The sequence below is a fragment of the Notolepis coatsorum genome (genome assembly GCF_963971535.1).
Source record: "Notolepis coatsorum genome assembly, chromosome: 13".
Taxonomy (NCBI): domain Eukaryota; kingdom Metazoa; phylum Chordata; class Actinopteri; order Aulopiformes; family Paralepididae; genus Notolepis; species Notolepis coatsorum.
Window position 1 is genome coordinate 121,238,687 of NC_140177.1, and position 22,679 is coordinate 121,261,365.

The 22,679-nt window shown below is 45.2% G+C and overlaps 1 protein-coding gene across 1 annotated transcript in view; it reads right to left on the bottom strand.

Moving 5' to 3' along the window:
* arhgef40 (Rho guanine nucleotide exchange factor (GEF) 40) overlaps nucleotides 1-22,679 on the bottom strand; it is a gene marked incomplete at its 5' end in the record, with an annotated part of 150,210 nt that overhangs the window by 65,119 nt on the left and 62,412 nt on the right. Inside the window, 5 exon segments of the mRNA XM_084327787.1 lie at nucleotides 7,192-7,278; nucleotides 7,575-7,668; nucleotides 10,830-10,944; nucleotides 11,240-11,425; nucleotides 11,552-11,796. Of these exon segments, the coding sequence (XP_084183913.1) occupies nucleotides 7,192-7,278; nucleotides 7,575-7,668; nucleotides 10,830-10,944; nucleotides 11,240-11,425; nucleotides 11,552-11,796 (727 nt within the window).

A 22,679-nucleotide genomic window follows, 5' to 3' on the forward strand; every position in this document is an offset into this window, starting at 1 on the left:
GGTCCTCAAACGGTTCGACCACCTGGTGGTAGGCAAGCACGTTTTGGTCAGGACGGACAATGTGACGGCGGCGGCATATATCAACAGGCAGGGTGGGACTCATTCCGCCCGCCTGCTCCGGGCGGCGCGCGAACTGTTGCTATGGGCATCCCGCAGGCTGCGCAGTCTGAGGGCGCTCCACGTTCCTGGTACGGAGAATGTGGGGGCGGATATAATGTCTCGGGGCGGTCTTCGTCACGACGAGTGGGAACTCCACCCCGACATAGTCACGCAGATCTGGGATCGGTTCGGGGAGGCATCGGTGGATCTGTTTGCGTGCCGACGCTCTCACAAGTGCCCCTTGTGGTTCTCGCTCAGTCGAGCGGATCATCCCCCCTTGGGGGTGGATGCCTTCTCGGCCTTTCCGTGGCCGCCCAGTCTTCTGTACGCCTTCCCTCCTGTACAGCTGTTGAGTCAGCTGTTGGAGCGGATACGGAGGGAGCGCAGGACGGTGATCCTGGTCGCGCCGGACCGGGGCACGTCAGTGTGGTTCCCGATCTTAATCCAGCTTCTGGTCGCTCCTCCTTGGGTCATTCCGTGGTCAGCGACGGCCCTCTCACAGCACAACGGATTGTTTTTCCAGCCTCCGGTGTTGGGTCAACGCCTGGTGGTGTGGCTGGTGGGAGGGTGAGTCTGGAGAGGATGGATCCCTCGGTGGTTGATACTATTCGGTGTGCGCATGCTCCCTCCACTGTCGCGGTTTACGCGGGCAGATGGCGTGCGTTCCAGGAGTGGTGTAAGGGGGGGGGCTGGGATCCAGTCTCCTGCCCCCTGGATGCTGTTCTGAGTTATCTCCAGTCTCTTCTTGGTAGACTGTCGGCTTCGATGGTGAGGGTATATGCGGCAGCCATATCCTCCTATCATGAGGGTTTTGAGGGGACTGTTTTGTTCAGCCACCCTCTTGTGAAGCGTTTCCTGCTTGGCGCTCGACGCGTTAAGCCGGTGCAACGCTCCTTGGCTCCGACTTGGGATCTTCAGTTGGTCCTCGGTCGGTTGTCCTTGGCCCCGTTTGAGCCGCTCGAGCAGGCGCCGTTGGGACAGCTGTCCTTCAAGACCGCGTTCCTACTGGCTGTCACTTCCGCTACATTACATTTACATTTAGTCATTTAGCTGACGCTTTTATCCAAAGCTCGGTACGTCCAGAGTGCCTGTCTTTTCGGACCGATTGCGGTGCCACTCTGCGACCTAATCCTGCTTTCGTGCCTAAGAATATCCGGAGTTCCTTCCGCTCCCGGGATATTGTGGTTCAGGCTTTTCGTCCTCCTCCTCACACTAGTGAGTTAGATGCGGGCCTTCACCTGTCATGTCCAGTCCGTGCTTTGGGGATTTACCTCAGCCGTACTCAGGACTTCAGGGTTACCGACCAGCTTTTTGTCTGTTACGGTGGGGCTCGTGCTGGTAAGGCACTGTCGAAGCAGCGCCTGTCCCATTGGTTGTGCGAGGGTATTACCCTCTGCTACACGTTGGCTGGGCAGGATCCCCCTGGGGGCATCAGGGGGCGCACTCCACTCGTGGGGTGGCTGCCTCTGCCGCTCTCCTGGGTGGGGCCTCGGTGGAGGACATCTGTGCTGCGGCTTCATGGTCCTCCCCGGGCCCCTTTGTAAGGTTTTACCTCATGGACATGACCGGGGGTTCTGTCTCCCAGGCGGTTCTGGGGTCTGTGGCCTTTCCTGCTTCCCGTCCTTTGGTAGGGTAGCAGGAGTGTATGGGTATGGGCCACAGTGTGTTGAGTCACACGTGGTTCCGCCTGTACGGTGTGTTCAAGGGGTTCTAGTTCCCTCTTGTTCGCATTCAGGTGGAGTTGACTGCGCCCCCCCCTTCATTAGGAAGGATGGGGTGACAGGGCTCCCCGCACCCCTTGATGTGGGCTTACGGGTCCTCAGAGGGTACATCTGTCGGGTCTCGCGTCCGCTCTTCCCCATATCTCATAAGGCTCAGAGCGGGACGCGATAAGCAAATACGATATATAACGATAGGTTATGTAGATAACCTAGTTATATTAGTATTGGCTGAGCGTCCCGCTCTGCGTGGCCCTGAGTTCCCTCTTGAGGGATCTTTTCCTGGGACGGGATTTGGCGAGGAAGGGTGTTTGGTGACCAGAGTCATGGTTATATGGGCTATGCCACCATAGGGGCGGGGCCCCATACAGGTGGGGTGCATGTAGTTGTTTCGTTGGAGATACAGTAGGTATCATAGGAGATAAGGGGTATCTCATAAGGCTCAGAGCGGGACGCTCAGCCAATACTAATATAACTAGGTTATCTACATAACCTATCGTTCATATTATATCAAGAAAAGAGGGCAGCTCAATTCTTCTGAACAATAGACCTCATGATAAAACAGACTTACGAGAACGTTTTATGAACTTCTCAGGCCGATTTTGGCATGATCATGATTTTTGGAGATTCGTTCCACAAACAGGATTTACGAACTCGAAAAGGCAGTTGTAAATTGGACAGACTGGTGTGTGCCTGTGCTCTTAAGGGCTTCATTTTGGACAAATCATTGGTGATTGCGTTCACATCGATTCTACAGACATCCTCGGAATTAAATAATTATAATAATAATAAATATGACAATATTTGTATCATTAACAATTAGGGATGTTTCCGGGGCGGCTGAGTGGTGCAGTGGGCAAGGCGCTCGCCACTAACACAGGAGATGCTGCTATCAAGCCCAGCTGTCGGCGTTGCTACCGGCTTGGCCGGCCGTCATACTAACACAATTGGCAGTGTTAGAGGGTGGGAAAGCCAGTGGGTGGGGATTGGACGTTGTGGACAGCGACTCCTACAGGTCGGTTGGGTGACACCGGTACGGCGGAAACAGGAAGTATCGGGGGCAGCGTGAGCCTCCAACGCGTTACTCCTCGCCACAGAGAGTTTGAACTGTTGCGGTAAAAATATGTGACTGGCTGCCTCCTCGTGTACCGGAGGGGACATGTGATGCAAGGCTTCTATCCTCACTACAGCCGACCAGTGGGAGGCATAGTCTAGCAACGTTCAAGACAGGGGAGGGAAGAATTGGAAATACGAAATTGGGATGGGATAAAAATAGAAAATGGGGAGAAAAAGTGGATAAAAATTAAAAATTAAAATATTAGGGATGTTCGATATTGGCTTTTTTTAACTGATATCCGATATACCGATATTGTCCAACTCTTAATTTCCGATACCGATATCAACAGATACCGATATATGCAGGGTTTTTCCCCCCAAAAAAAACGAATAATTTCAGGTAATTAACATTACATTGTCACAATCAGACTCCCGTCTTCACCCAAAGACTCATAAACAATCTTCTGCTGCCATCCTGTGGCCTGTCGGCGGTACTACAGGCGACCACCCTTTGTTTATCTGTAGTTATGAGTCTGTTGTCTGTCATCGCTACTCTACTCCCTGTGTATCTGCTATCTGTTTGCTCCCCAGTATGTTGTATTGTGATCCAGTCTAGTGTTGTGTCAGTGTGTGTATTGGTATTCATGTGTTCTAGTCTAGTCCAGTGTTCCCAGTGTGTGTATCGGTATTCATGTGTTCTAGCCCCCAGCTGTCGCTCATCATCATTACCTCCTGTATACGTGCCGCACCCTGTTTATCATTGTTGCGCCTAGGGCTGTCCCCGACTAAGGAGTTGGATGGTCGACTATGATTGGCCAAAATTTACCGTTAGTCGACTATTGGTAAAAAAAAAAAAAAAAAAAAAAGTATAACATAATTATTTTTTTTAATTAAAAATAAAATTTTAATTCTTAAAACATTTTTGGTATTATTCCATTTGGGCTGTGGGGTGCTTAATGTCTGAAGGAGTCGACTGAATGCTTCTTGTCCTCTGCAAAAGCATGCAATTGGTCCACTGATGGATACATCTTGATATTTGTCTAGTCTAGTGTGTTCATTAGACGGGGGAAATCCTCTTTCAGTGCCTCTGTGCCTGGTTTCGTAGGCAGTTAGCCTCTGGTATGCGTGCCATTAGCGTTAGCCACGCTTCCAGGCCTCTTTTCTTTTGGAAAGAATGATACAAAAAAAAATATATATATATATATTATTATTATTATTATTTTTTTGTATTGGACTAAGAGGTTGGCTAGTCGACTACGGCTCCTTTCGACCGATTAGTCGACTAATTGACTAATAGGGGTCAGCCCTAGTTGCGTCATTGATTCTGTTTACGCTGTTATCCTGTCGTGCTACCTTGTGTACCTTCCGTGAAGCTCCCTGTATTCCCTGTCGTGTTTACGTCCTGCCGTTCGCAGATTTATGTCTAGTAAGTGTATGTTAGTGTTCACGTTTTGATGCTCCTTTGGTTCGTTCTCAGTTCGGTTTCTGGTTAGGTTTATGTATAGTCTGTGTCTTGTTTTCCCTCGAGCCAGCCCGGCTGTGCCGCTACTACTTTGTGCCCTGTAACGTGTATCATTGTTTACTACTACTCGAGTAAAAGCCCTTTCACTGCACCGTCGACTTGTGCCTCGTCTCTCTCTCATTATTTGCAGCATATTTATTTTATTTAAATGTATTTAATTTTTTATTTTGGTTATTAATTTTATTTAATAAACATACATTTGCATGAAGCAAACATATCTGTCCACTCCCATGTTGATAAGAGTATATTAAACACTTGACAAATATCCCTTTAAGGTGCATTTTGAACAGATACAAAATTTGTGATTAATATGCGATTAATAAATCTTTTTTTTTTTTTTTAACTTTGGCCATTTCCCTGGCTCTTTTATACGTTTATCGCATTTATACTTGGTCAAGTTCGACCGACAGAAGCAGGCTGAAAGGGTTCAGATGGGTTGGAAGACACTCTGGGAAAGGCACGGCTGCAGTCCGGGATTCGAACTCGCTCAGCCCCAGATCCGCGCGAGCGCGGTTGTCCACGGCGCTGAAATAGCACTTGCGGTACGTGGTGAGCTACTGGAGCTCCCCTCGATTAATACAATTAACTATGGACAATACTTTAATTGATTGACAGCCCTAATGAGTAATCAAATCCTCCAATCACTAAAACCAAGTTTGCCAGCTGTCCGCCTGACTAGGGTAGTACTCCAACAACAATATTACTTGATGAGAACAACTCTAGATTTTCGTGGTTCAGGAAGTAAGCCGCCAATCAAAGTAAACTAAGCAATGAGCTGTTTACAAACTGTACTCTGTAATCTGTTTTGGCACAATGCTTTATGCCTGTTTCACGAATCCCATCATGCCTTCTTTGACACAGAGCTGTAGATTCTAAGATTTTCGATCATGTGAAATAAATTAATGATCATGCACTCAACCATGTTCAATTACAGAGGATAAACACATACGTTTGGTAGGCCTAGTTGAGTCTACGCGGTCCTCGTTAGTCTCTTTAGTAGGTTAAAAAAAGAGTTTGCTGTGATACCGATGGGATGAAACCTATGTTTTATGTTTATCCAATCCAATCCAATCCAATCCAATCCAACTTTATTTGTATAGCACGTTTAAAAACCACAAGGTTGTAATATAATAATAATAATATAGTAAAAAAACACATAAACACAGAACTACAAACTAAATTAACACTTTCAGCGCCACGCCTGGTTTTCCGTTTTACCGCTTGAATGCCACCATCGGCGCCAATGTTAACGTTAATATCGCCTAATCTATGTTTTAAATTATGGCTATGTGTCTAATCTGCCCATCGCATTATCAAAGACTATTTTCCAGTCAGTGCTGTGAAGGCAGATTGTTTTTTTATCGCGTCGTTGCCGTTTCAGAGCAGTTAGAAAAGCCCCCGTTTTGATATAAAAAACAGCTCATTCTGGAGCATTCTATGAAAATCGTCTTTTAGTGGAATATTCCACAACGTTGATATTCGTCGGCCTTTTTATGAATCGTTTTCAAATAAACGCTAGATGATCAATATTATACGTGCACGCACGCACATTACGGCCGCGCACTGATAATCGCTCCGTTGATTTCCTCACAGACTTTTACAGTGAAACCGAAAGAAGACATTTCACAAAACAGCTTATAACTTCATCAAACTTACTCTGATTATCCTACCACTGATAACATAGAGTCCTTACCTGACATCAGATGGTATCCAACTGGTATATTCCAATTCCTGATCACCATTCGAAAAAATCGATACGTGTATGGATCCAACGCGATACAGTAGAACTCCATGATCCGCGGGGCTCTGAGGCTCCAGAATGAACTCTAGTAACCCCGGCTGGATCAGTGAACTGGAAAATGTGGAGTACCGGATTTTTTTCCCCATTCATTTTCATTGAGTCCATTCCAAAATCACTTATGTCATCTGGGAGACGACAGGGGCGCTTTTTTCCACAGTGATCGCCGGCGCCCCTCGGCTATACTCGGGTAGGCTCGGGTGATGCAATAATTTTTCAGATCGCAAAAAAAAAAAAAAAATAATAATTCCGAGAAATCTCGTGAGTGGCATGCAACCACCTAAAAAAAAAACAGAGAAATCTCGTGAGTGGCACTCAAAGTGTTAAGGCAGCAGACAATTTTTTTTTTAAATGCTAGGGAGAACAAATGTGTTTTAAGATGGGACTTAAACATTGGGAGCGTTGGGGCCAGCCTAATGTGGGGGGGCAACTCGTTCCACAGTTTGGGGGCTGCAACCGCAAACGCACGGTCCCCCCTGTTTTTTTGCCTGGATTTGGGGACAACAAGGAGGGACTGGTCAGCAGACCTCCGAGACCGTAATGGGGTGCAGGGGTGCAGGATCTCTGTGAGGTAGGGTGGGGTCAGACCATGTATTGCTTTATATGAAAATAACAGGATCTTAAAATTGATCCTGAACTACACAGGCAGCCAATGATGGGAGGCGAGGACAGGAGTGATGTGCTCCCGTTTGCGTGTCCCTGTCAACAGCCAACAGCGTTTTGGACCAGCTGAAGATGCGACAGCGAGGCCTGGCCAACGCCAACGTAGAGCACATTACAGTAGTCCAGCCGGGTTGTCACAAAGGCATGCATAACTCTCTCAAAGTCCTTAAAAGAGAGAAGAGGCTTGACCTTGGAGAGTTGCTTCAGCTGGAAGAAGCTGGACCTAACCACAGAGTTCATTTGTTTGTCCATATGGTGATTATGATTAGTCCATATGGTGCCAGTAAATTAATGTGTGACATCACCTCTGCCAGTAAATTAATGTGTGACATCACCTCTACTCCTTCCAGGCTGGGAGAAGGAGAATCCTGTTGCTCATCTACCAGAACCAGAACCGACCCAAGACCACCAGGAACCAACACCTGAAACACACGCACACACACACAAATAATCAAACACGTAATCACAGAAACACACACACACAAAAACACATAATCACACACAGACCCCCACACACAACCACCACACATAATCAAACGCATAATCGCACACACATGTATGCACACACATAAAATAAAACACAGACACACACACACATAAACATGCACACTCAATAAAATCAGGAGCTGGCCTTGACTGATAGAAACACACAAACAAGCTCACATCTGCAAATAAAGAAAAGCACAAACGGTTAGTAAACACGTTCTCTCTCCCTCACCTGGAACTGTTTAAGAGCAGAGAGGCAGACGGACGAAGGTGGAGACTTTCTGCTGTCTATTAACACCGTTAGACCTCTCTCTTTAGCTGGAGGGCTGAGGAGGACAGGCGGAGAGAGAGAGAGGGGGAGAGAGAGAGACATTAGTATTAGCGCAAAGCATGTACACAAAACCATCGTCAGAACTAACAACACCTAAACACACAACTGGTATGACCTGGAGAAGCCCAGAGCCGTGTGGGAGATGGAAGAGGTTTCGTCAATGGCCTCAAGTAAGTAAATTGTGCACAAAACATTTGATTCACTTTCATGATAACTGTGGAAGAAAAGGACCCAACTCAAGTGGGATTGTTTGAACGCTTCCCCCCCGGATTCCCAGGTAGGGATACTGGGCAGTAGGGCTGGGCGATATGGCCTAAATATGATATCACGATATGTTCTGACCTTTCGGCGATACACGATACACATCACAATGTTTTTCTTTTTTACCCCAAACAATTCATTATGAGGCTTACCAAGACAGTATTTGAGTTTGCAAGCTAACATTAAAGACAAAATAAAATACCCATGCATTTAGCATTTTTATATTATATATTAGATTTAGATTATTAGATTATATATTGCATATGAGATATTATATGATTTAGATATGAAATATGATGAATTGAAAATGGGGGACCCTGATGTAAACAAGACTAAAGTCTTTCTCTGGTCTGCATCCCCTTAACAATTGTATGTATTGAGCTGTACTGTACCCATTCTGCAATATGTTAATAAAGTTTTAAATCAATCAATCAATAAATAGCATTTTAGCATTTTTATGAAACTACTGTATATATGTATGTCTCTAAATGTTTTGATGAATTGAAAATAGAGGACCCTTATGTAAAAAAGCCGAAAGTCTTTTTCTGGTCTTCATCCTCCTGTACTGTATTGTACCCATTCTGCAACCTTTTAATACAGTTTTCATTCATTCATTCTGACGGAAACATAATCATTTTGATTGACAGTCGAGTCTGCCAATGACGTCACACCGCTTGCACCCGCCCTGCTGTTCTTAGCACCAATCGGCAAGCGCTATTAGTTTTTGACTTCCTGAATGTCCTGTGTGCTGAACATCAACAAAGCTACTAACGTTAGCTCCCCGCGGCCGTCGAGTAGGAGACCAGTGCTCCACAGGATGACTAAATGAGGCATAATGATTTTACTACAACGAATGTTATAATAAAAGCCTTTCCATACATCTGTCTGATTGAAAACTTTATTAACAGACCGCGGAATGGGCATATCTCAGCACGGGCTGAGATATGAACGAGTAACGTGTGGACAGATTGACGCGACACAATCCTCTTGGGCAAAACATCACGATATCCACGATACGTTGAAAAAGTGTATCGTTAATGAACTGTACCCGATATTTATATAATATCGTCATATCGCCCAGCCCTACTGGGCAGAGTGGGCTGGCAGCTCAGGGGTGAAGCTTACGTGTGGCTACTAGAAGATATTACAAATCCTAACCGATATTCAAATGGTGGTGAACACATAACGTCATATTTCACACATTTGTTTGTCTTTCATTCACACATTAAGATGTTTTTTTTTTTTTAACCTTCTCTTTCTCCTATTTTTCTCTGATTTTCTCCCCGTCCCAATTTAGTCGTAGTGCCAATTCCCCCCCTCCCCTACCTGGTGTTGTTCGTATGTTCTCCTACGAGTCGGTACAAGGGTGTCCTGATGTCGAACGCACGCTTCCTCCGAGACGTGCGCCGTCAAGCCAGTGACGCTCTTTCCACTTGGCAGCGAGGACTCTCATTGGTGGAGTGTAACGCGTGGGAGGGCACGCTATCTCCACCAAGTCCTGCCCCGCTTAGCAAGCGCCGAGACCTGACCTGTAGGCGTCGCTGTCCACAACGCCAGATTCCCACCCGCCAGCTTTCCCACCCCCTAATACTGCCAATTGTATTAGGATGAACGGCCAGCCAAGCTGGTAGCAACGCTGAGAGCTGGGCTCGAACCCAGCGTCTCCAGCGTTGGTGACGAGCGCAATCTCCACTACGCCACCTGACCGCCTTACATTAAGACGTTTTTGCCCACACTGAACACCACACACGTGAAGATTATGCTCGGGTCCCGACTCTCTGAACTTAGAATCTTGTCCGTCATGGTGGCCTTTTTTCTGCACCTAAAAACTAATTCGACCCGCATGTGGAGGTGTTCAACGCCAAAGCCCTACGGCTTTGGCGTTGAACACCTCCACATGCGGGTCGAATTAGTTTTTAGGTGCAGAAAAAAGGCCACCGTGACGGACACCGTCATTGTGTTCGCCATCTACCTGCAGTACTTCCCTGTCTCTCCGTTTGGACGCCCAGAAATATTTCTAATCATTTTCTGAAAGTTGTGCATCGAGAGAAAAGGGAGAAAACGCGTGATTTGGCGTTTTCTCTCCATATCCTGGCGTTGCGTGTGAGAAGCTGCTCGCCTACCTTTTGAGTACATCTGGGCCAGTTGGTCCTGTCCCCCATGAACTCAGCTGAGCAAACTGTTTGTGAGAGAGGTGGCAATAGTGATCGGTGTGTACTAGTGAACGATTGGAGATTATCATGAAGAGGAAAAACCAGGTGAAGACCATCCAGAAGGTGCGTTTTCACCAGACTACGTTGGAGTCCGCATTTCTGGTAAATCAAAAAAATACTAAAGCCAAGGATTTTATGTTATCTGTTCAGAGCGTCTCACCGCGCCGCAGTAGTCACAAGAGAGCACGTCCAGAGCCTGAATATTTCACTGAAATGTTCAGCGATAGACAGCAAGATTACCGAGTCAGACCCAGATGAGCCGGAATGGATGCCATGTCGAGAAGCAGGTAAGATTACCCATGGTGGTTTTGTGAATAGAAGAATAATATGTATCAACATGAGCCCTTTGACCTGGAAATGTATAAGTGCGAGCAACAAGCACGAACTGTGCATGCTTCACAAAAGAGCCATAGTATGTCTCCATAGCTATAATATAGAATATACGATGGATCTACAAACATCGTCAAAACGGTCTGAAACGCTGGCGCCAGGGAGTAAACTTGGGAAAACAGCGTGGCAGTCAATGAGTTAAACATGTTTGCGAGCAGATCATTAGGCTTCCAATTTAATCTGTCAAAACCTCGGACTACAGGATAATCAAGCAGATAGTCGGTTCCGACTGGCCTGAAATCGGGATCGCCTCTGTGATTCGGCCCAATTCTTTACCGGCGCCAGACTTTACCGAGTGATTCTGTGGTAGCAGGCCAGGACACGGGCCCACTCGTCCTCGTGGTAACCCTCCTCTGGAGCTTCCGTCTCCGTGACGACCAGAGCTCGCCCCAGCCTGTCCACTGTACCTGTGGATGGAAGCGTGATACAGCAGGTTAATGGTTCCGTCCTATGAAGCCTGGTAGTAACAACAGCAGAGTTATAGGGTTCACTTCGCCCTGGAACCAGAACAAAAAGGTATGAACTTAGGGTACTCAGAGGCATTTTGGATAAAGGTGGTCACCAAATAGCATACATATAGTATTTTGAGTTGCGTTACGTCGTTTTGTGTTTTGCACTGCATTGTATTGCGTTGCTTTCCATGCGGAGGGTGTGGGGGGGTGGGGCAGATGAGGAGGAAAGACACAACCACAGGATTCCCACCTGTCAATTTCAGTTTCCCTGATTGGAGAAGCTCCGTCTCCAACTCCCTTAGTAGGGGAGGGTATCTAGATGAAGGGTCATTCGATTGGTCGGGATGTGTCTCTGACTCCGCCTCCTCTGAAGAGTGGTTACATACGGATGTGCCCGGCTGGCTTGCGGTGTCGGGTAAGGACTCTTGTTTTATTTCTGTTGAGAGAATCAAAAAGTCAATGAAAACACAAGAAAGTACAAAATAATGGTACTCATAACGTGCTAAAACCATCAGATATGATCAATCATTTCAATCTTTCTAGTTGCCTTTCAAAGTCAAACCTGTATTGCTTTCCCGAGATGGCGCCTCCTCTGTTCTCTCATTAGTCGAAGTGGGCTTTTCATCAGGCTCATCAAGTATTGACTCTGCTCTTTCCGATTGGCTGTCCTCTGTGATTGGCAGTTTCATCGTTGAACACAGGGTGGGACTGGGTTGAGGAGCTTTACTCTGTAGTTTAGAAACCTTCTGGTTGCCACGGCCACCAGATTTGGCCCTCCCCTTGGCCCCTTTTCCCTTCCTCTTCCTCCTGGCAGAGAGTGGCAAAGAGATTAGAGCTAGAGTGAGCACTTCCTGTCTACACAGTACAGTACAGTCCTCATCTGAGATTTTAATGGTGAACGTTACACATTACTGCCACTTGGCGGAAATAGTGATGGGGAGCAGTAACCTCATTACAGAACAGATCAGAACATCTAGGGGGCGGTATACACATGGGGACAGTCAGTAACCTCATTACAGAACAGATCAGAACCTCTAGGGGGCGGTATACACATGGGGACAGTCAGTAACCTCATTACAGAACAGATCAGAACCTCTAGGGGGCGGTATACACATGGGGACAGTCAGTAACCTCATTACAGAACAGACCAGAGCCTCTAGGGGGCGGTATACACATGAGGACAATCAGTAACCTCATTACAGAACAGACCAGAGCCTCTAGGTGGCGGTATACACATGAGGACAATCAGTAACCTCATTACAGAACAGACCAGAGCCTCTAGGGGGCGGTATACACATGAGGACAATCAGTAACCTCATTACAGAACAGACCAGAGCCTCTAGGTGGCGGTATACACATGGGGACAGTCAGTAACCTCATTACAGAACAGACCAGAGCCTCTAGGGGGCGGTATACACATGGGGACAGTCAGTAACCTCATTACAGAACAGACCAGAGCCTCTAGGGGGCGGTATACACATGAGGACAATCAATTGCCCGTATGCAACATTGTAGAAGATAGACATCTGACTTAAATAGCGTTGGGCCAGGAAGAACAAGGTATTTCAGATGTGCTGACTTTATACATGGATCGTGGTTGTACACCAGTGTTTCTCTCTCCTGCTAGAAGACAGAGTGGTTATATTATACCAGTGTGTCTCCTGCTAGAAGAGAGAGTGGTTATATACCAGTGTTTCTCTCTCCTGCTAGAAGACAGAGTGGTTATATTATACCAGTGTGTCTCCTGCTAGAAGAGAGAGTGGTTATATACCAGTGTTTCTCCTCCTAGAAGACAGCGTGGTTATATACCAGTGTGTCTCCTCCTAGAAGACAGAGTGGTTATATACCAGTGTTTCTCTCTCCTGCTAGAAGACAGAGTGGTTATATTATACCAGTGTTTCTCCTGCTAGAAGTGGTTATATACCAGTGTTTCTCCTGCTAGAAGTGGTTATATACCAGTGTTTCTGCTGCTAGAAGACAGCGTGGTTATATACCAGTGTGTCTCCTCCTAGAAGACAGCGTGGTTATTATATACCAGTGTTTCTCCTGCTAGAAGACAGAGTGGTTATATACCAGTGTTTCTGCTGCTAGAAGACAGAGTGGTTATTATATACCAGTGTTTCTCTCTCCTGCTAGAAGACAGCATGGTTATATACCAGTGTTTCTCCTGCTAGAAGACAGCGTGGTTATATACCAGTGTGTCTCCTGCTAGAAGACAGCGTGGTTATATACCAGTGTTTCTCCTCCTAGAAGACAGCGTGGTTATTATATACCAGTGTTTCTCCTGCTAGAAGACAGCGTGGTTATTATATACCAGTGTTTCTCCTGCTAGAAGACAGCGTGGTTATATACCAGTGTGTCTCCTCCTAGAAGACAGAGTGGTTATTATATACCAGTGTTTCTCCTGCTAGAAGACAGCGTGGTTATTATATACCAGTGTTTCTCCTGCTAGAAGACAGCGTGGTTATATACCAGTGTTTCTCCTGCTAGAAGTGGTTATATACCAGTGTTTCTCCTGCTAGAAGACAGCGTGGTTATATACCAGTGTTTCTCCTGCTAGAAGTGGTTATATACCAGTGTTTCTCCTGCTAGAAGACAGCGTGGTTATATACCAGTGTTTCTCCTGCTAGAAGTGGTTATATACCAGTGTTTCTCCTGCTAGAAGACAGCGTGGTTATATACCAGTGTTTCTCCTGCTAGAAGTGGTTATATACCAGTGTTTCTCCTGCTAGAAGACAGAGTGGTTATATACCAGTGTTTCTCCTGCTAGAAGACAGAGTGGTTATATACCAGTGTTTCTCCTGCTAGAAGTGGTTATATACCAGTGTTTCTCCTGCTAGAAGACAGAGTGGTTATATACCAGTGTTTCTCCTGCTAGAAGTGGTTATATACCAGTGTGTCTCCTCCTAAAAGTGGTTATATACCAGTGTGTCTCCTGCTAGAAGACAGCGTGGTTATATACCAGTGTTTCTGCTGCTAGAAGACAGCGTGGTTATATACCAGTGTGTCTCCTCCTAAAAGTGGTTATATATAGTATTTCCCATGCAGACTTACTTGTGGTGGCCCCACCACAGTATCAAACAGGCCCACCAAAAATAGATTCCTGGAGCTCATAAAATAACAATGCTTCTTGCATTACACACACTAGGGCTGGCCTCGACTAAAGACAGCATTACACACACTAGGCAGGGCTCTACGCTAACCTTTTTCCCAAGGATGAAAAAATTTAGGAGCACACAAAGAAATTTAGGAGCACACAAAATATATTTTTTGTAAAAAAAAATTTAATACTGTAAATGTATATTTGTACTGTGCGTGTGCAAACGGAAACGGGACACACATCTGTGCAATAGCACATACCACCAAAGTCACTGGCCCACTGTGTGCGTGTGTGTGTATCATCTGCGTGTGCAAACGGGAATGGGACACAGACATTTGAACTATTAAGTGATTAATGCCTACTGTGGCAAAGTTGTAGCCAACAACTAGGCCTAATAAAAAAGGCAGTGACATTGAACAAAAAGGAGACACTGGCATTACCACCAGGGCCATCAGTAGAGGGGACTGTAAGGTGCCCTTTCGGTATACTACCTTTGCTAAAACTGTGTTCTCTGTTAAAGGTGGTAACTACTGGAATAGCCTACCAGTTGTGATTAGAGAGTGCCCCATAGGGGCGCCCTCGTGGCGCATACCATAGTGCCTCGCGCACCTACGCGGCCGACCCGGGTTCGATCCCAGCTCCCATCGTTATTTGTCGCATGTCTCCCCCACCTCTCCTCCCGCTCGCCCTCTCCTCTGTCGGTCCTGCGTGACCAATAAAGATGTAAAAATGCTAAAAAATAATAATAAAAAAAGAAGAAGAGAGTGCCCCACATACTCCATGTTCAAGACTCATCTTAAACTGCATCTTAAGGCAAACCAGAACTGTGATCATTTTTTATCTGATTTAGTTTATGTAACTTGTTTCTTGTTTTTATTGTTGTTTTTATCATTGATTGTCACAATGCTTTTACTCTAAGCAGGCTATTTATTTATTGAAGGAGTTTTGCTGTCTCCTGGTGTAAATTAGCTCTTGTTACAACCCTGCATGTTTACATTTTGTATTTTGTACTCGATGTTCATTAACATGTGCTTTCCCTATCAAATAAACTATCAAATCAAACTACTGCTACAAAAGTAACAGTCACTTAACTTTAGCTTTTGCCCATTTTATGCATACAATGCCTATGTTCTGGCTAGTGTTGCTCTTCTAGAAAAATTATCCTTTCAGGGTTGCCTATTGAAATACTGTACACCTCCAGTACAGAAACATTGTTTATGAGTTTGCGTGTCAGGTAGACCATTGATTGACAGTCGATTCTGCCAATTACGTCACACCGCTTGCACTCCGGCGCTGCAGCTGGACTGTATTGCCCACCTCTGCTGTTGATAACACAATGACATACGCTACTGCATCAACGTTATGATTAACAAAGCAAGGCATTCGTTTTGTTGCATTAACGTTATATTACTATTGCTATCAATAAATCTAGGTGTTCTATAATCTATTGCTATTGGTAAGACTAGAATAAGTTACTGTCTCGGAAAAGCCTCGCATAGCGCAATGGCGGACTTTCAGGAAGTAAACAAGCAAAATGAGAGCTTCCGATTGGTCATTTCCTTTATTTCCCTTGAAACCAGTCACGTCACTCTACTGTGATTGGACCGTTGGCTTGAGTGCAATGTGGGACTTGTAGTTTTTTAACGATTTATCAGTGGAGAAAAAAAAGCACGACTGAGGCTGTAATCTTCACTCGCACACCGTGCGAGTAATTGATTTTCCCGGTTCGCACACACATATTTCTAGGGGCATATGCGAGCAATATGGTCGCACTGTAGAGCCCTGCTAGGGCCGGCCTCGACTAAAGATAGCATTACACACACTAGGGCCGGCCTCGACTAAAGACAGCATTACACACACTAGGGCCGGCCTCGACTAAAGACAGCATTTCACACACTAGGGCCGGCCTCGACTAAAGATAGCATTACACACACTAGGGCCGGCCTCGACTAAAGACAGCATTACACAGACTAGGGCCGGCCTCGACTAAAGACAGCATTACACACACTAGGGCCGGCCTCGACTAAAGACAGCATTACACACACTAGGGCCGGCCTCGACTAAAGACAGCATTACACACACTAGGGCCGGCCTCGACTAAAGACAGCATTTCACACACTAGGGCTGGCCTAGGGCGATAAAACGATGACGATAATTATCGCGATATATTTTAATAATCAATATCGATTGATAATAAAAAATAAATAAAATAACAATGCTTCTTGCATTACACACACTAGGGCTGGCCTCGACTAAAGACAGCATTACACACACTAGGGCCGGCCTCGACTAAAGACAGCATTACACACACTAGGGCCGGCCTCGACTAAAGACAGCATTACACAGACTAGGGCCGGCCTCGACTAAAGACAGCATTTCACACACTAGGGCCGGCCTCGACTAAAGACAGCATTTCACACACTAAAGCCGAGTTGACTACACTGTGATCTAGCAGCTGAGTAAAGTAAGTCAGTACCCATTGTGTATTATTTTTGGTGGTTGTTTGTTCTCTCTGAATCAATCAGCTCAGTTCACCCCATAGGGATTGACTTGAGCAGCCTGTGCTAATTAGTCCAATCAGTCAGAGGCAAGGCCTGTGTTAAATACTCCTGCCTGTAGCTCACTTTGCACTAAAGCCGAGCTGACTACACTGTGATCTAGCTGAGTAAAGTAAGTCAGTACCCATTGTGTATTATTTTTGGTGGTTGTTTGTTCTCTCTGAATCAATCAGCTCAGTTCACCCCATATGGATTGACTTGAGCAGCCTGTGCTAATTAGTCCAATCAGTCAGAGGCAAGGCCTGTGTTAAATACTCCTGCCTGTAGCTCACTTTGCACTAAAGCCGAGCTGACTACACTGTGATCTAGCTGAGTAAAGTAAGTCAGTACCCATTGTGTATAATTTTTGGTGGTTGTTTGTTCTCTCTGAATCAATCAGCTCAGTTCACCCCATATGGATTGACTTGAGCAGCCTGTGCTAATTAGTCCAATCAGTCAGAGGCAAGGCCTGTGTTAAATACTCCTGCCTGTAGCTCACTTTGCACTAAAGCCGAGCTGACTACACTGTGATCTAGCTGAGTAAAGTAAGTCAGTACCCATTGTGTATAATTTTTGGTGGTTGTTTGTTCTCTCTGAATCAATCAGCTCAGTTCACCCCATAGGGATTGACTTGAGCAGCCTGTGCTAATTAGTCCAATCAGTCAGAGGCAAGGCCTGTGTTAAATACTCCTGCCTGTAGCTCACTTTGCACTAAAGCCGAGCTGACTACACTGTGATCTAGCTGAGTAAAGTAAGTCAGTACCCATTGTGTATAATTTTTGGTGGTTGTTTGTTCTCTCTGAGGCCCCGTTTAGACGGAAACGCTAGCAGGTGAATCCGCAAAAATATTTTTTCGGATGTGCCTTTCGTTTATACGGAAACGGCGTTTTTACGGGGTGAAACCGCAAAAAAGTGAGACTACCTTCCAGGGTGGAATTCCTAGAAACGGTAAACCTTTGCGCTCTCATCTAAACTGTCAAACCGCATAAAACGATGACGAAAGGGTTGTCACGGCTCTGGTCGCGCGTACTGCTTACATCACAGGCATGCGCCAGCGCCGCCAGTAGCCTAGAAGCGTAAACAAAGCATGTCTGATTCTATCCATGGCGATCACCTGAAGGCTACATTGGCAGTACTTTTAACCCTTTCACTGCCACACGACAGAAGGTTAACCCTTTACTATCACACAACCGGCTGTCGTGTGGCAGTGAAAGGGTTAAATACACAAGAATCTGTCCCGCGGCGTGACTGGACCCATCTGTCTGTGAGTGACTCTGCTTTGGTCCAATCACATTCCCCATCCACAGTCTGCGAATCAGAGGCAGAGTAGGGCGGGTCTTCACAGCACGTCATGTGACATATGCGCCAATCGTGTGACAGCGGGGCTCTGTCGTTACAGCCTCGTCTGCACGGAGAATTCCATCCCAAAACGCTCGTCTAAACGTAGCCTGAATCAATCAGCTCAGTTCACCCCACAGGGATTGACTTGAGCAGCCTGTGCTAATTAGTACAATCAGTCAGAGACCAGCCCCCTACAGGTGTGGGACAATATTCATTAGGGATTTAAGTGTCGTTTATCCAAGCGCCAGCAAAGCGCCGGCGACCGACTAAGACAGACAAAGACTTGGAGTTTTCCTGCTGGAGTTTTCCTGCTGGAGTTCTCCGAGGAGGCAACTGAGTGCATTTGAGTATCTACTGCCTCTTACTTGCCCTCCTCCAGCAGGCCACTCTTTTGTATCTGCATTTTCTGGTCTTGCCTTGTTAGCTTGTCAACTATACTATCCTAGTCCGCTAGCTTCCAGGCTTACCCGGCTAGCTCGACCTACTGGTTTTAGCTCTTTAGCTAAACCTTCAATTGGCTTCATACACATTCTTATTTTAATTTTTTCCTGGTCTACCACCGCCACCTGGTGTAAGCATGGCTCTGTGTTCTGTCTGTCCCTCTCTCCTAGAAAGGTTAACTCGGTTAGAGAGTCGTGTCCTTGAACTTGAGTCAGGAAAACAGTCAGCTTTAGACGTCTCGGACACTTCAGGCTTTTCTAAGGAGCCTCAAGCGAGGTCTTCTAGTCTGGAGAGTCCCAGACATAGTGCTCAGGACATGGTCTTTGCGCCCAATACGGAGTGGCAGTGTAAGCGCTCGGTCTCGGCCTCAACAACACTTGCTCCGCAACATGATCTTACACGTGTTGCGGGTTCCGGTCCCAGCACGCAGCGGCCTCCACTGAAACCCTGTCTTCCTGTCCTTGTGATTGGCGACCAGTGATGGGAATAACGGCGCTATAAGTAACGGCGTTACTAACGGCGTTAGTTTTTTCAGTAACGAGTAATCTAACGGATTACTCTTCCAATCTTAATAACGCTGTTACCGTTACTGCAAAAAAATTCGGCGCGTTACTATGAATGAACCTGTTTCTTTCATCAGACAGATATCTGTGCTGAGAGGCATCTGTTCTTCCTTGTTTAGTGGGCAGTGCACGAGACAAGCACAAACATGCTGACAATTGGCTGAGGTTGAGTAAAATGTTATGGTAAGCCAATCAGAGGTAGAGGTGGGCGGGTGCCTCCAGAGTCTGACACACAGCCACAACACGAGCGACTCAGTCAGCGTGAGACAGCGGGTCCGTGTAGTGTACGTTTTGAGCCCAAATAATCCAAAACTAATCCAACGGAACAACACAAGCGAGCAGTCAGCGTGAGACCGCGGGTCCATGAGTGTTTTTTGTTCACTCTTGTTGTGTTGCAGCGCAGGGCACTATACAGTAGTGGAGGCTACTGCTGACAGGCTCAACATAGTGCTGCACTTCCTGGTTTAATAGTCTGGTGCGCAGAGATATATATCTGTATGTCATGATTAGATTAGTTTAGATCAGGAGTGGCCAACCCGCGGCTCGCAAGCCGCATGCGGCTCTTTGCCCATCAATGTGCGGCTCTTCCATCCAAAAAATAATAATAGAAATTATAATTTCTTTTTTTTTATGTCACTCATTCCACAAGGACGTAGAATCTGAATCTAGGGACATATATGGATCAGTGTCAGAAATAGTGTGTCTGTTACTAGGCTTGAGTAAATTGTAATGAACCAAAGGAGAATATCAGTTCTATTTAAAAAATAAATTATCTTTGACTGTGAATAACATCATGCTAAAATTGACCAGACCTGAAAAATCTAAGCAAATGAATAAAGGGAAGATGATTAAACAGAAGGTTTTGTAGATACAGTACTGAATTCTGCCATCTTTTTTATAATGTAAATTTCTCCACCATTTTTCATCGTATTGCAACACCGTTTTTTGCAAGACGTTAACAGAAAGGTAGAGAAACTAACTGCGTTCTGTTTTATGGCAATAACGTTCAGGTTTGTGAGAGATAATCCCAAAAAATAAGAGAAATAAAAAAGTTAATCCAGAAGTCAGATGATTGACAGGGGCTGGTGTGAGCTGGGTAGGGTAGTTTTTCGAAATTCTAAAGCCCTGAGTCTCTTCCTTCAAAAGACTACACTCACTTTTGGCTGTGCCACTTCCTCCTGTCAATATGCGCCGGTTTCCGACTCAATGCCCTGAGATTTCTATAATCTTATATTTCACTAATAACAGTTAAAATAATTGGTAAACAAACGTAATACTGAAAATATACACTTTTACTGTATATCTCGGGCTTAAGAGGTTAACCCTGTGAGGCCCAAATTAAAAAGACATTAGCAACTTCAGAGGCCAGAGGGTGGGACATATAAACACATTTACTATCAAATAGCATTGTGAGGCTGAACAACAGGACCAATTGACTATACATGTGCTTAACATTTTTAAAATAAACATTCTTTTTTTAAATGGCTAAAAGTGATTTTGTAATTTTGCAACCGTGGGTCTCACAGGGTACTTTTAACCCTGTGAGGCCCAAATAAAAAAGACATTAGCAACTTCAGAGGCCAGAGGGTGAGACCTATAAACACATGAAGGGTGCCGTGACTGAAAAATATTGTTGAAAATGGGGGACCCTGATGTAAACAAGACGAAAGTCTTTCTCTGATCTGCATCCCCTTAACAATTGTGTGTATTGAGCCGTACTGTATTGTACCCATTCTGCAATCTGTTAATTAAAATGTTCAATCAATCAGTATATATTTGTTATTTATTTTTGGTATAGTGCTTAACAAGCATAATTTAATGTTGCCCAGTTGTGGCCTGTTGAGGGGCAATACATATCAAAAGTTCCAAAACATCTATTGTATTTGTATGATCCACTATATAAACATAGTAATTATAATATCTACATACATGGCATTTGATTGGAGGCTAGTCTCACTTTGTCCCACAGCAACATTAAAATAGTTTAGATTTGTGTATGTTGTTTATGTAAAAAAAAAGAAATATTGAAAGTAACGCAATAATAATTAATATAATTTGTAACTGAGTAAGTAATGTAGTTACTTTTTGGAAGAAGTAACTAGTAACTGTAACTAGTTACTTTTTAAAACTTGCCCAACACTGTTGGCGACTCCATCACCCGGCATATTAAGCTAGACAAGCCAGCCGAGATCAAATGTTTTGGGGGAGCCAGAGCTACCGACATTGAAGCCAACCTGAAATTTCTGGCGAATAGCATAGTCAAGGGAAAAGTTAACCCACATCTTGCACCCACTGAAGATAAATTTGACCATATTGTTATACACGTCGGAAATAATGACTGTAGGATGAAAGTATCTGAGGTCACAAAGATCAACATAGTTAGACTTTCTGACCTCGCCAGAAAGATGAGTCGAGTAATCTTCTCTGGCCCCCTGCCTGTAAACCGGCATGATGATGAGTTCATGAGTAGGACAGCTTCTCTACACCGATGGCTGGAAAAATACTGTAAAGAACAGGGCTTAGGGTTCGTGGATAACTGGTCCTCTTTCTGGGGGCGCCCTGGCTTGCTGAGAAAGGACGGCGTGCATCCTAACATGCTAGGCGCCTCTCTTATCTAGCAATATAGACAAGATTATAGCTTCAGGCTGACAGCCACCCCACAAGCATGCCAGGGTGCAGGCTCTTAGCGAGCCTGCTAGTCATGCTAAACCGATGGAGCCTGCCAATCCCTATACCTTTCCTAACCATGCTGGGTCCCTCCTCCACCAGGCTCCCCACTCCTCTCTTTCTATCTCTATCCTTAAAACGGTATATCCAATCAGAATATCTCGTTACGCTCCGCTTTACCCAGCTCGTCCTTGTGCGATAAACCATGCCAACTTAATTGCGATTAAACCTACCTGCATGGCTGAAAATTGCGCTGTTAAATATACAGTGTGTGTGAAGGTTGGCCTTATCAACATTCGCTCTCTGTCAACTAGGGATGGGTACCGAAATTCGGTACTTTTAAAGGTACTTACCGAAACACGTCGGTACTACCGAGTATCGATTCACATGAGATACAGAGAAAAAAAGGGCCGACGTTCCACTCTACTGGTTAAAGTTGCTTACTTGTGAGTAGTACGTTCGTTGATAAAGAAAAATAAGGTCCACAGCCGCTCCGGTGTAAAACAAAGATATCCAAATGGTTTATTTCTCTTCCACAGCGAAGTCTTTCTTTACAGAAGTGGTCCTAAAGCCATTTTCCTAAATATTCACGTCACTACTAGAAGGTAAGAAAACTGTATTTTCCCAGTCTCCAAAATCACCGCCGACTCGACACATGAAAATTCCTCCTCACCTGAAAGCCATAAATCAACTTGCCGGCTATTTCCACAGCAAAACGGTAGGCAAGGCACCCTGGTCTAGAAATGTAGGCTTCAATCTATGTTGTTTAGTCTATCTGTTCAGTACTGCTCAGCACTGTTTCAAGATGCACAATGAGCTCGTCAGAGAGAATTGTTGAATATATATAGATACACGAATGCTCTAGAATGTTCCATTATGACAAATAATACGGTTCAATGACTTTATCTAATTCCAATCAATATTCCTAATGCCGTTTCAATGTAAGGTTATAAAAATAAACATATAAACATTCATATAATACAATAACCTAAATATATAGCTTTGGCTCCTCTACAATACGCTTACCTAGGATTTGACTTG